This window comes from Xenopus tropicalis, chromosome 4, assembly GCF_000004195.4.
Source record: "Xenopus tropicalis strain Nigerian chromosome 4, UCB_Xtro_10.0, whole genome shotgun sequence".
NCBI classification, from domain to species: domain Eukaryota; kingdom Metazoa; phylum Chordata; class Amphibia; order Anura; family Pipidae; genus Xenopus; species Xenopus tropicalis.
In genome coordinates this window covers 82,063,768-82,078,751 of record NC_030680.2, presented here as the reverse complement: position 1 = coordinate 82,078,751, position 14,984 = coordinate 82,063,768, and the positions used below count along the sequence as shown (strand labels likewise).

Genomic DNA, 14,984 nt, shown 5'->3' with positions numbered 1-14,984 from the left:
GAACCAACAAATGTATTTTTGGTGTGTAGGCAGCCATCTCAGTGCATTGTGCCTGAGTCTGAGCTTTCAGAAAGAGCCAGCGCTACACATTAATGGAGGAGTCCCAAGCGGGACTTGGATTTCTTACTATTGAGTGCTATTCTGATATCTTGCTACCTTCCCATTGTTCTGCTGATCGGCTGCTGGGAGGGGGGTGATATAACTCCAACTGGCAGCTCAGCAGTAAAGTGTGACTAAAGTTTATCAGAGCACAGGTCACATGGCTGTGGCACTCTGGGAAATTAAGAATGTGGCTAGCCCCATGTAAAATTTTAAAATTAAATATAAAAAAATCTGTTTTTGAAAAAACAACTTCAATTCTGCTGGAGAAGCGTTTTGAAAAAAACATGTTTTCCCATGACAGTATTTATTTTACAATAGTAAGAGCATCCCTAAAACAATATTACAATGCTAATATGAAAAATGGAACCTTGGTTATTTTAACCTATATATCAAGCACCTCATATTATCAACCTTAAGAAGCTTATTTTTCATTGAGTAGCTCCATTCTTTTCTGTGGAAACATTTTTCTATTTGCATACTTTCCAATTACATGATTGAAACATCAACAAATGTAAAGTGTTTCTGTTTGTTAATATTTCATTAGGTTTGTTTCTGTCAAACAATATATGTGCCATTTATAAATCTGATATTTTAAATTTTAACTGTTTTCAATATCAACTGTAAATTATAGCATACAAATACAAAACTAAAGTGTATTTATTTGGATAAATATATAAATAACTCTCTTACTAAAATTCAGGACAGTACCAGCAGTGCTATCAGGCCATGGAGCCCCTACCAGTTCAGGTAGCTGACTTCTTTAGCAGAGGTGTCAGGGGGCCGCTACCTTGTTATCTGCCTATTGTTCTACTGATCGGCTCTTGGGGGGAAAATGGAGTGGAGGTGATATCACTTCAACTCACAGTTCTGCAGTAAAGTGTGACTGAAGTTTATCAGAGCATGGTTCTGGCTATGATTAAGTGCCAAGTGCACGAAAAGCACTACATGTGGTCTAATGTGATCTAATTGTCTAAAATTCGTGGGATCTGTGAGTACCTGCCATATGTATTGAAATGCATACATAGTTAACACGTTTCTGGATAAAAAATCCCATACCTGTACTATAGATTTAAAACAATATGGTTCTCTACATCAGCAAGCATTTGCAGTCACCGTAATCTCCTTGCAGTCAGTTGTGTGTAAAACCCTTTTCATTAATGGTACTTGCATCAAAATGTGCTCCTCGAACTTCTGTATAGTTGTGTTTGGTGCCACTCATTCCTTCCTGCCTTCCTCTGTACCTGTTGATGCAGAGGAACCCTGGAACTGTCATCACCTCTGGATCATGCAGTAGCTCTAGGGTTCCCCTCACCACCCTGGAGCAGCTGTCTGGTCCGGATGTGGCAGCAGTTCCAGACACAGCACAATTTTGACAAAAGAATAGGGAGTACAGGGGGCTCATGCACTTGCACAGTGAACACCAGAAATCATGACAGTAAACACCGGTAATGACGCCAGGCAGGCTTCAAAAATATTCAATGTAATTGCACCTGATTTGCAATGTAAGTGCAGCCAATCTAAAGCACACTACTTAATATTATCACATGGCACTTTATTCACCTTCCCTATTGGTTTGCTGTGAAGCAGGCAACTGCTTGATGCAAGAGATGAGCAGTTAGGTTAATAAGGAAGAGATTGTGCATATACTTTATCATCATGATCATTTCTATTTAATTGTGTTAATTTTATTTTAATGTAGTCATGAAGGAATAAACAGGGTTTAGCTTACAGTGACTGGTGGAGTGGGGAGCAGTTGGGATTATGGATATGACAAAGGCAAATCCAGCCATGTACACAGTTCATGCCTCACTAAACCAAGACTTTTCAGGTAAGCTATAAAAACTAGATACTATACTAGATATGAGTATTTCAAGGTCCAGTTTTGACAAAGGACAAATACTAATATAGCGTGTTCCTGTAAAAACTAAAAACTAAATATTTAATTAAATTGCATTTATGTTATGCATGCAGGTTATTTTCATTTTAGGACCATATGGAGCATATTTATTAAGAATCAAGCTTGGTGTTCATATATCATTAAAGCTGGCGAATATCATAATTCATTAGAATGTGTTAACAATTAGTCTGTTTGATGCTTTTGCTGCTGGTTCTGACTCTTAAAACAATGCAGCAGAAGGTAGCTCTCCTCTAGTCAAGGCTCCAACGTGGCCTGTATGCTTCTTCACATGTCAGTTTATAGGCAGTGTAGGGGGCAAGAATGGACAAACAAATACTGCTTTCAATAGATGTTACATTAAAAATTAATTCTAAAATAAGTTGATTTAAAAAAAAAAAAACTCTGAGAAGTATCAGAACAAATCATGAATTAAAAATATCAGCAACAAACCCCTTTTTAAGATGAAAATGTCTAGCACTAAAAGGGTATTTCTGCAATTTGGACTGGGACCAGCATTTAGTGAAAGAATCAAATATGATTAATGGGAAGTATTTTAATTGTTGTTATGCAACCATTGCTCTCACTATAGTCCCAAAGGAAACAAACATAATTGAAACAAATCAAAATCCCTGTGGCCAGATACAAAGACAAGAATATAAATGATAAAAAGTGGCCATTTAACGCCTACAAGTCCTAAAGGGATAACAACATTTGCTAATGTAAAATGTAATCACTCTACCAAAACTACAAATAAAGAAGCCAAGGAAGACCCCCTGCCCTCACAAACAATTTGTTTTTCTGTATTAGAAGCATATAAACAATAAAACAATGAAACATCTTAGGACGAGTTCAATGATGACTGGTAAATCACATTAATACATTTATATTGTTCTGATCATATCAAAGAAGAACCAAAAGATAAAGGCTGACAATTATCCGAGAAATTAAACCCAATATCTTGATGGCTGCCTTAAGAAGAAACAATAAAATGAAGAAAGTGGAATATTAAAGTCAGATGTTGGGGTAAGAAACTATAGCACTCATTTACTAATACAATAGGTACAAGTTCAACAGTCTTAAGGGGCCATAAAATTAAGTCTTTTAGGACTTAATTTTAACTACCACTAACAGCTATAGCAAATTAGCCACATGGAACTCTTGCAAACAGAAACTTCATTTATTGAAACTCCAATACAAATCAATCAATACATACTCAGGATGATATTCTCTTTCTCCGGGTTTTATCTATACCCTGAGCCCACACACTGATGTTCCTGTTCACTAGCAGCCAGAATCACTGCAGGGTCCTAACCCCTCTGATCTTCTCATTGGGCCCTAAAAGTGACTATTACAATGCCAACTGTTATAACTTTCATAAACTAAAATCCTATTGTCACCTCTCAGCAAGGTCCCAGGAAATACCCTATGAAGTTCTCTCTTTTATATGCAAATGTACTGCCACCCAGTGGCATCTCCAGGAATACAAATGAAACAATTATTTTTACATTGAATGAGAAAGTATTTTCCCACATAGGGTTTAGAACAGCGGTTTTCAACCTGTGGGTCGGGTCCCCTTTGGGGGGTCGAACAACCTTTTCACAGGGGTCACCTAAGACCATCAGAAAACACATATTCGGAATAATTTTATGGTTGGGGGTCAACATAACATAACTGTATTAAAGGGTTGCAGCATTAGGAAGGTTGAGAACCACTGGTTTAGAACCTCCTTAGGTGTCCACTCTAAATTAAGGCCTGCTTAGCTGGTCAAACTCTCAAAGAATCATTTAGCTAAAGGGGAAATATCTGGGGGTCCTTACACTAAATAGCAAATTAAGTTTAGCATTAATATATAATTGATTTTGCACTGATTTCGAACTGTAACACAATTGGTTAACAAGTGTCTAATAATCTACAGACTACTAGAGAGAAATAACTTTGTTATCTCAAAATTACATGTAATTGTAGTGACAGACTATTGAACCCAAGATGTTTATTGGATTAGATGTTTCCTCTTCTTCTGTTTACCAACATTTTGTGAATCAATAGTATATTAACACTATTTTTAAGGATGACCACTATTTTTTTTATACCACAGTATATATATATATAATTTTTTTAATAGTAAATGGTGCTACTCTGTAGCATGTTGCTCCATTAGGATATGTACTAAACAAGTTAAAGGGAAACTATATTCCCGAACAATGCTCATATGTAAAACTCTGCTTCATCTAAATAAACAATTTGCATAAAAATATACTTGCTTAGTAGTATGTGCTATTGGGTAATCCTAAATAGAAAATTGGCATTTTAAGAATTAAGGGCCGCCTCCTGGGATCATAGGATTCACAGTGCACACAAACCAGCCAGGGCACAAATACATGCTAGGCCACATCAGCCAATAAATAGACAGGGTTCTGTCTTTTGCTTCCACACTAATTCCTGTTACAGTTAGAGCTGCATTATTTCTGGTCATGTGATCTCTGAGGGAGCACACAGCCCATCATTAAATGGTGGATCAAGGAAAGGATGTAAATGGGCAATATTTACTAATATATATTCCAGTTTGACGAGATTTTTTAAAAGGGCACTTAACATAATATAAACTATCTGCTGGTTAAGTATTCATTCTGGGGGTATAGTTTTCCTTTAACCACAAACCTACTTTGGATATATTTTAAGCTAAAAAGCATCATTTTAATGCAAGACTTATTAGGACTTGTGCATTGTGAATGTATGCCTAATGCCTTTATATTATCATAGATTTGGGTAACTTCCAACATCATCATGTCAAGCAGTCCACAATACAGACCACTGGGAGAGTATACACCATCCTTCGAGTGCCCTGGCTGGAATCAAACCTTGGACCCAAGTGCAGAAGGTAGTAATGTTAACCACTGAGTTTTTGGGTTTGTTATTTGTGCAGTTCAAATATTACATAGTTATTTTACTCTACAAAGTAAAAAAAATAACAAAGTTATGTATCAATTAGTATTCTTTTATGTGCACAACATTTGCTGAAATGAAATACTGTACATTGTAGATGGCTACTGCTAGCATGTTGGGAAAATAGATACACACAGAATTACATTTGTACTTGATGTTGAGTTATGCTTCACGCAAAATGTGCAATTTGTTACACGTTCCACACTAATTAAAAGAGGAATCGCTAACAAAGCTTCTTACTTCTTCTCTCCTTTGTACCACTCAAACACTGGGGCTGGCACAGCTGCTGTTTCACATCTGATCAGTCCTGTTCTTCCCAATGAAACTCCAGTTGGTGTTATTTCCAGAATTGTAGGAGCAACTACAAAAAAAACACCTATCATTAATATGATACATTCAATAATGATAGATTGTAAAATATAATAAAGTGAAATAATATAAATATAGATAAATAAAATGTGCAATGTAGTAAAAAAAATTTAAAAGTTTACGCGGTAGGTAAAATGGAAACAAACGGTTACATTGCATCTAGATCAATCAATGAAGCAGAGCCACTTGTTGTCTTTTTAATGGCAAGATAATGATTCCATAATGAATTTTCACATTAACCCCCATGTGTTTTTTTCATAAAGAAGATGGGCAATCTTTGCATCTGATATTTTGTCTATCCACATAAATTCCACAGACATAAGCTGTTGAATCCCACTGGGTGAATTATATGGGTGGATCAGGGCAAACATCTAGGCATCAGCTGTTGCTGGCATTAACTGAAATACAAAAGGGCCCTGCAATATTGTTCTTATGAAGCTGCTTTTAAAAGTTATTTTGCTACAAACAGGTAAACAGTATAATTTAAGCATCCTTAGAAAATAACTGCACTTTAATTATTACATATACAGTGTATATATGCACTGTAAATATTACATTTTATTTAGAAATATAAAGTGGTTGGTGACCTTTAAATTAATTTTTAATATAGTGTAGACATTGCTATTTTAATTTGCAATTGGTCTTCATTTTTTATTTTGTATGGTTTTTCATTTATTTAGCTTTTTGTTCAGCAACTCTTCAGTTTGGTATTTCAGCAGTTATCTGGTTGGTAGAGTCTTATTTACCATAACAATTTAAAAGTGGTTTGAATGAGAGATGAGAATATGAATAGGTGAGGGCCCACCAAGCAGAAAGATAAATGATAACAAGTAACAGTAGCATTAAAATTGTAGCTTCACTGAGCAAAGGTTTTTTGGCTGCCAAGGTCTGTGACCCCTATTTGAAACCTCGAAGGAGTCAGAAGAGGAAGGCAAATAATTAAGAATCTAGAAAAAATAAATAATAAAACCAATTGCAAAGTTGCCAGGGCAAATCCTTTTTTTCTTTTTTTTATGTGATAAACAATTCAATATGAAGTTTTTCTCATGGAATTGCATTATTGGAAAATCTGGAATTGAATTAGAAGATCAGTTTTTTTTTTTATCAAATTTAAACTGGCCCATTATGTCTAAAAAAAAAATCATAGTCACTTTTGGTGTTTACATAGGGGATTGTATTTCTTGGTCACCATAGGTCTTTTTTTATCTTTTTGCAAAACAAATAAATGTCTGGTCTGTGCTGTGTGATCCCAGATATAAACTTACAATCCCTTAATAATGAATAAGATGATTAATGGGCCAATCACTACGGTTCGTCTAACAGAGAAAGGTCTGAGGCCACTGGATTAAAGTTTGAGAACAGATCTTGTTGTGGTGTGACAAATCAACATCCCTTGCAAAACATACCTGCACTGTGTATTCTCTGAGGAAGATTTTCTTTAAACAGTTGCTTTAAAAAAATAATTGAGAACTATGGTTCCCATTAAAGTACATTTTATGCATAATTTTGTTTGTGGAATTCACTCTTCAAAAGTTACATTTTTGTTGTTGGGCCATGCTGCAGGGCAATCCCATTTAAAACAAACCTCAGATGAACCCAACTGTTGAGTTTAATATCACCAGACTCTGCATACAATTCATAAATGTCATAGAAGGTAGACTGCTCTGCTAGGTGCAATGGCATTCACACAGTTACAGATAATATGCAAAATAATTTGCAAGAATAGGTTTTGTCTTTTAACATTTTAATGAGCTTTGGGACTTTCATGCATATTAGTTATGTTGCCCTAATTACTCATTATAATTCTAATGTGCATTTTATATTTAATTACAATGCTTATAAAGCTTTGTAATGGACAGTAAATTATTATAACTAGCATGTGCCTAATGAATATGAGCCACATTTATTAACTTTTACACCAGAATCCAACATAGAGAAACTTCCAATTTACCTTTGTTGATTATCCACATAATATGATTAAACAAACTTTTTAATGTTATTAATTCCATATTACAATGAAATATGATTTAGCTGTAGTGTCACTAAAACACTTTTTACAGCACAACCCATTTAAGCCATATAACCATGTTCTACAGAACTAAGAAAAAGTTCCCTTATTTTCTATTATACTACAATAATTACTGCTAATAATATTTATTTAATGCAATCCACAGCAGCTACAGGAAATATAAATCCACTACAGTTCAAATCTAAGATCAAAACACAGTATCATTACAATGACATATGCTAGTTTAGTATTGCGGGAAATAATTTGCCAGGTATGAATTTGCGGTGAATTTCCACGTTAGGCATTGGAGTATTTTTTTGTAAAACATAAAAAAAATTGTCACGCGCATATAAAAAGACACAAGTGAAAAAAAAGTTGTGCTTGTCATATTTTTGATACGTGCCTCAAAAAAATTATGCGCATAACAATTTTTTTTTATGCGCAACATTTTCACCAATTCTCTCATCACTAATGCTGTTGTGTTTCTCTGCTGCATTTCACATTTTGTAAGAATTCGCAAACCTGGGAGGCACATGTGCTCTAAATTCAAATGATTCCCCTCTCTCAAACTGTGACCCCTAGCTTTTCATTGACTTTGTGTAAGATAGCCACTAATCATATTTCATCCAGACTTATGCACTATTGCCTATCTTGTACTAGAAAGTACAAGCAAGAAAAAAATGACAGTAAGTAAAACATACTTTATATGGTGTCTGATGTTATGTGGCTATTTGATTGATAGTTCAAATCATTTTGGCTTATGTATTGTCACCTTATATACTCAGCAATCAGTGTTTTAGGCATATTTAGAGTTACAGTAAATTCAAACACGTTTTATTATATATATAATTTTAAAAATATATAAGTATATAAAATATTTTTGCTTCAGTAGAACATTTGATTAAGAAACAAAAGCAAAAGCAACAGACACCTGCCCAACAGATGGAATTTTTATGTATCTATGTGTTATTCAAAAATTAAGAAATCCGTCTTCTTGTTTTTAAAAAGTAATAAGAAGAACTTCTTAAAATTAAGGTTATTTCTGTAGTAGGGAACTTATGAAATAATAAAAAAAACCCATATAATTAAACTTATGGGGTTATTTAAAAAAACACTAAGTTATCCTAGGGGCAGAACCTCATAGCAACAAATCAGCAGGAAGCATTTACTGGTCACTTGTTTAAAAGCAAATATCTTATTGGCTTCTATGGGTTACTGCACCTGGGTAAGCTTTTATTACAGATGGGTGTAGAAGCCAACAACTTTCAGAATCCAAGGCTGTATTGACTTACTACAGGAAATTGGGAGATTTTTTTTTTTGTTGAGCAACAATGCTCAAGCATGAAAGCTCTATAACGAAGCATTGTGTACACTCAAAGTAAATAAAAGTGTCAAAGCATGTTCTTCATCATCATTGCTAGGTCCTATTCTATTTACTATATTTAAAAATGATATTGTAATATCCAAAACTAAGTTTTGTATGTTTGTACACAATCCAAATATATATAATACCTATCTAAGTTATGGAGGCAAATTGTAAATAATGCATGTAGAGCACAGAAACCCAAAGCTAGTTCAGACAGAAAATAACAGTGTCAACAAAAAAAAGGAAAGTCTAGTTGCTTACACTAAAGCTAGCTATACATGGGCTGTTATTGGGGTATGCGTATGGGAGCCTTGCAATGACCTGCTCTATAAATACATGAAAATCGGACAGATACTTATCAGGCCAGTTTGAAAGACCAGATCAGTCTACTTGGATTAAGATTCTTAGTGGAAAGCCAAAGACTCCTTTATTGGGTCCATTAATGTTTTGGTAGAGGGTAATGTAAGTAATGTGTCTTGGTTTCCAGTTACAAAATACTATGCAGCCAATTAATTCCATCCAACAAATATGTTATCCTTGCAGAGGTATTTTGACAAATTGGAAATCTGGTCAGCTAAGTATCTGATAAGATTTGAATGAAAGTAAGGTTATGCACCTGGGATTTCAAATATGACAGCCACTTATTACCTTAATGGGCAAATCTTTGATGGAGAAGGACATAGATAATATATTTTGCTGTAGCAAGTAGGAAGGGCCAGCAAGTTAGTTAAAAGGGGTATAGATTCACAGGAGGGGAGGGTAGTTCTTGCTATTTACAAAGCTAGAATAGGCAATGCAGTTTTAGTCTCTGGTGTTTAAAAAGACATTAATGAAATAGATGATGTCCAAAAAGGGCAAACTAAACTGATAAAGGGTATGGAATGAAAGAGTATGGAATGTTATGAAGTTATGAATAAAGTTGGTACAGGTAGGATTGTTTATTCTAGAGGAGAGGTGGTTAAGGGGTATATGATATGTATAAATACATAAAGGGACCACATAATTAAGACTGATGTTTTATTCATCAGTATCAGCAGCAGATCCTTTTGGCAGACACAAGCGGGATCCATTGCGATTAGAAAGGAGGTTCAGTCTGAAAGCAAGAAAAAGATTTTTGATGATAGCTATAAAGTTGTGGTTGTACTAGATAGTTTCAGTAATGAGTTGGATGTCTTTATAGAAGGAAGAAAATACATGGTTTTTCAAATTAACTCTTAGGAAAAAAAGATCAATACTGCAATTGTATAGGTCACTCATAGAACTTCACTTGTGTTCTCTTTTGTACACCCAGTCTGCAGAAATATATTAATAAAAAGATCATGGAAACAGTTAATATGATTCATGGAAAGAAAACAAGAAAGGCTATAACATGTACTGTGTAAAAAAAAAAAAGAAGGTAATATTGTATAAACATTAAAAAGAAGCCAAAGGAAATTTAAATGGAAATACTTTATGGCAGTTGCACATGGCTAAAGCTTGGAAACACTAATTTAAGCCAAAGGGGGAAAACTAAAAGGATAAAAACAATTAAAAAGCAATTAAAAGAATTCAATGAAATAGAATGCAACACTTCTCATCTTTCAGAGGAAGGTAATTATTAGTGTGTATTTGCTGTATGTACATGTATTCTAGCAATACAAGTGCAGAAGAACAAAAGCAAAATGTATGGATGCTATGTATAATAACAGATGACGGATACAGGCACTAAAACAGTCCAAGCCTGTTTTCAACCTCTGTAACAGTTTACCATTATTTCAAAAACAAATGCAAAACAAATAGCACCAGTAGTTAACAGGGTAGAAGAAAGAATATTCTAGGATGAAAGGAAACTTAGTAAGGGCTCTTGGTATCTGTTTCCAGGTTTAACAGCAGCTCTGTTCCTGACAAGTTTATATACCTAACTGAGAGAGGAGCAGTTATAATGGCTAAAGGGGCAAAGGGAAAAATGAAAACTATCACTTTAACTATCAAATATCGAATCTCTAAGACAGTGGATAAAAGTTCTGAAAATAGTTTTCATACTTGACCCAATAACGTCCTCCTACATTATTATAAATGAAATGGTCCTAATAGTTTTTCTCATTATAGCACTAGATGAAAAAACAAATGAAATCAACATCAACCATGTGGGAGTAATAAATCAAAAATGATTGCTTTCTTTAATCTACAAGAAGAAGATACAGGATCCAAGTACATGTCTCACATTCAGTTCCCATTTATCCAAATGGCTTCATTACATACCATTTTTATAAAAGACTTACTTACACTCATTTTATTGCTTGCTTTAGATGAGTGATATTGAAATGAGAGTGGGAGTCTTTTTGTCCGTATACAAGGGAAAGCAAGACACTGTTTTTGTATTAATTGTTTTTTTTTTTTTTGGTAAATGTTTGTCTTTATTTTTTCAGTATTCATAAGCTGTCCTCCACAAGAACTTTAGAAAAAAGAATAATAACAATGTCTAGGCAGCTGGTGTAATGTTTGTTTCCCTCTCTACTATTAAAACTATTCACAGTTTAAAATTTCAGACAAAAAAGATTTTCCTGTCAAAACTTAATAACTATGTACTGATGAACTCAGTCTTGCTATATTTTTTCCTTTACACATAATTTTCAGGATTGTGGTCTTGTTGACATTATAACGTTTGACCTATGTGATTGTCCATTAAAGTGGGTCAAGCAAAATGGAATTTTCATGTTCCCATTTTAATACGAAAGGACAGGTCATTGTCCTCTGAGACTTGACACACAGCACACTCAAAATATACAATACACAGCTTTTAAAAAGCCAAGAATTAATTATATTCCGGAACCATGTATGATTAAAATGGTGGGTAAACCAGTTTTTTGTTTGTGGTCTTTCATTTTCTATTTTTAATTGAAGCATACCATGATTATTTTTGCCATGTTCAGTATATTATCACATAAACTAAAACATTCTACAACAATTTCATTTAAATACACACATCTGTCTATTGATTTCCCTCTCTACACAAAATAGTTCAGTATATTATCACATAAACTAAGACATGCTATAACAATTTCATATAAATACATACATATAAATACATCTGTCTATTGATTTCCCTCTCTATGCAAACTATATACATAGAAATATATAGAGGCAGATTTATCAAAGTGTGAGATTAGAGCTCACCACAGAAAAATGTACATACTTTTCATTAATTTCTATGGCCTTTTTATAAGCATATTTATCAAATGGTGAACTCTCCACCATCAACTTTCACCAGATGATAAGTACACTTCTAGAAATTCCATAGAAATGAACAAAAAGTGGATGAATTTTTCTGTGGTGAGCTCTAATCTCATATTTTCATAAATCTTCATAAATGCAGAGTGCAAAGTAAACTTATAAATTCAGAAGAAAATTACCGGACTAAAATAACCTTTGCGGGACATTTTAAAAGTTAGAATTTTAGTAAATGTGTCCCTTTGCGTCAATACAAGTAAATTTTGTCAAAATGGGTTGACTAATCACCTAATTTCACAGTATCCAACATTCTGGGTCCTCTATGGACTAGTCTGAATCTCTTTTTCTCAATGTATATATACATAATACAAAGAAGAGAAGATGGTGTACACGTTAGCAGTCATGGCAGAATAAATATGTACATAGAGCAAGGATACATTTACTCTTCCACTTAAAAAGCCAGACAAAGGTCCCTAACCCCAGTACCTCTCACTACAGTAATCATTTCAGGTAAGACATCTTTCTTAATAAAAACATCTAGGAATGCACATATTTGAAAACCACTAAAAAGGCCCTTCATCTATCAATCAAACCTTTAACCAATATTATTAGAGAATATATATTTTTGGCTTGTTTGAAATAGTTACATAAACCAATCACTATTTAATATATACAATCAGCAGTCTTATATGTTTGAAAAATAATAAATCAGCATGACAGAAACTTTTGGTTGGTGAATTTGTTTGTTTTTCTAAATAAAAAAGCTTATCGAATATCACATTTATTAATAAGGAAAACTCGTTTAAATAAGAAAACTTGAATACCTTGAATTTTTTTACTTTCTTTTTTAAAATATGGCTTGATTTTGCCTAGGTCAACTCTCATTGGCTTTCACAGAAATGCTGAAACTTTTAGATTTAATGGATATATTTATGGACATAAGAAATAATAGTGCTGATTCACTAAAGTGCGTTAATTTTTATCGCACACTTTTTTGCCTTAAAATTGACACGAAAATTAACGCGTGATTTGCTACAGTATTACCACATGCGTTAAGTCGTGCAACCGCATGCGTTAATTTTACCGCATTGCGTCAATTAGCGCACAGAAATAATACCAACACATGATTCATAAACACTTAGATGCGCTAAATATTGCATTAGTCTATGCGAAAATTAACACCTACTTGAGGCAGACGGTAATTATAGAAAAGTACAGTTAATGAGCTTTTGGCAATAAAATATGGACTTTGCAGTGTGATTTATTCAAGTATGTGTTGGCCTTAGAGTGATGCATAAAAAACAAATTTTGTCTAGAACTATAAGTGGCAAGTGATTTTGGCCTTTTAAAAAAGCAGAAACAGAAAAAACTTGTGAAAAATGCATTGTCACACAGATGAAAGCATAAACCCCCCAAAAACATCTAAAAACCACAAAGCAAAGAAAGATTAGCCAATTGTAAAAGGATACCTGCTATTGACTTCTAAGTGACCGTGACAGCTTTTATATGGCGTATTTTTACTTTTGGATTTGTCACAGTTTTGATGTATAAGAAGGAAGAAAAATTTTGTGTGTTTTTTTTGTATTTTGTTGTGCAGAAATCATATTTTTGCATAACAAAATACAAATCATTAAAAAAACACAATCTTTAGTAAATGGGTCCCTTAGATGCCTTTTTTTCCAAGCCTAATGAGCAGAAACTGAGGGTCTCCCCAACTTGAAAAAAATGAGCTATCTCAAACATAGTATGATGTATAGTATTATACTGCAAAAAAATGCAGAGAAATGTTTTTTTCTTTTTTGCAAATTTTTCAGTAAAGCTTAATGGGGCAGTTTAATTTTTTACTAAATTTAAATCACAAGTGAGGGTAATATAATAGAATTGTGTGTAGGAGTGCTCTGCTCTCAAGATTTAGTGATTACTGCAGATCTACTGGTTGATTACAATATACCTTTTGGGCAACCTTGTTATACATGGAACGACATTTCTCCAGAGCCGGTGGGATGACATTTTGGGGAGATTAGTCGCCCGCGAAAAGGGGGATTTGTCACGGACGACTAATCTCCCCGTGTGCCGCAGCCCTTAAGAACATGATGTGATTCTCTTGCTACCAAGGAGAGTTGCAAGATGTACTGATTTGAAACATAGTGGTAGCTGATGTTGAAAATAAGTTGGCGTTTATATATTTAGTGACTTCACTTCCTATTCTCTATTGGCTACTTCTATGTTCACTTAATACAGATGCTCACATTTAAATTATAAGGCGGTTTATCCAAGTCTTTTGCATTTACCTTCATTAATACTTAACCAACAAAAAGTTTGCATAATAAAACAGTATGTGCCCTATTAAAGAATATTATCACATTGGCATATGCATATTGTTAAATATTGCACTTTGACATATTTTGCCAAAATGTTGTGATGTTGTACAATGTGTGTGCTCCTTCAGAGACGACCTGACTGGAAATAATGCAGGTTCTAACTGTAATAGGTAGAAAGTTTGAGTAAAAGACAAAGCTCTGTTTATTTATTGTCTCATGTAACCTAGCATGTATGTGTGCTCTTGGTTTGGGTGTGAGCACAGTGCCTTGTGAGCTAGAGGGAAGAGCTAAGTAATTAAAATGTCAGGTTTTGTAAATATGGGTTTTTCAGTGGTGCACATTACTAGAAAAGCATATTATTCATAAAAAGCCTTTATTTCTCTGAAACAGTGTTTTACATTTGGAGTGTTTTATTTTTTATATAGACCTGCAATGTTTAGGGGCATGTTTTTCCTTTAACTGAATCATCATGCAATATCATTGCTCTGTTTTTCAACTGCTATCTGCCAATTACAAAATGAACAGCACACCTTTTCTTTTTCAGAAATTAGAAAAACCTTTTTATGCATTTTGGGCCCAGGGCACAACACAATAATCTAGCATATCAAACCTTCCTAGACCCTTTGCAACAATAAAATGATGACACCCTAAAATGTTGCTGTGCTATTGTGTAGTGGTTTGTGCTCAAAATGAAAACAAACGTTTTTAAATTATGAAACAGTAAAGAAGCACTGTCGATGTTACAACTAGGGGCACATTTTCTAATCC

The 14,984-nt window shown here is 33.9% G+C and overlaps 1 protein-coding gene across 3 annotated transcripts in view; it reads right to left on the bottom strand.

Annotated features, from left to right (window-relative positions):
* Window positions 1-14,984, bottom strand: part of negr1 (neuronal growth regulator 1) — a 282,343-nt gene that overhangs the window by 76,576 nt on the left and 190,783 nt on the right. For all 3 annotated transcript variants that reach the window (XM_031899790.1, XM_012960537.3, NM_001113066.1), the window contains exon 5: window positions 5,183-5,303. In XM_031899790.1, coding sequence (XP_031755650.1) covers window positions 5,183-5,303 — 121 coding nt within the window. The remainder of the gene's footprint in view (window positions 1-5,182; window positions 5,304-14,984) is intronic.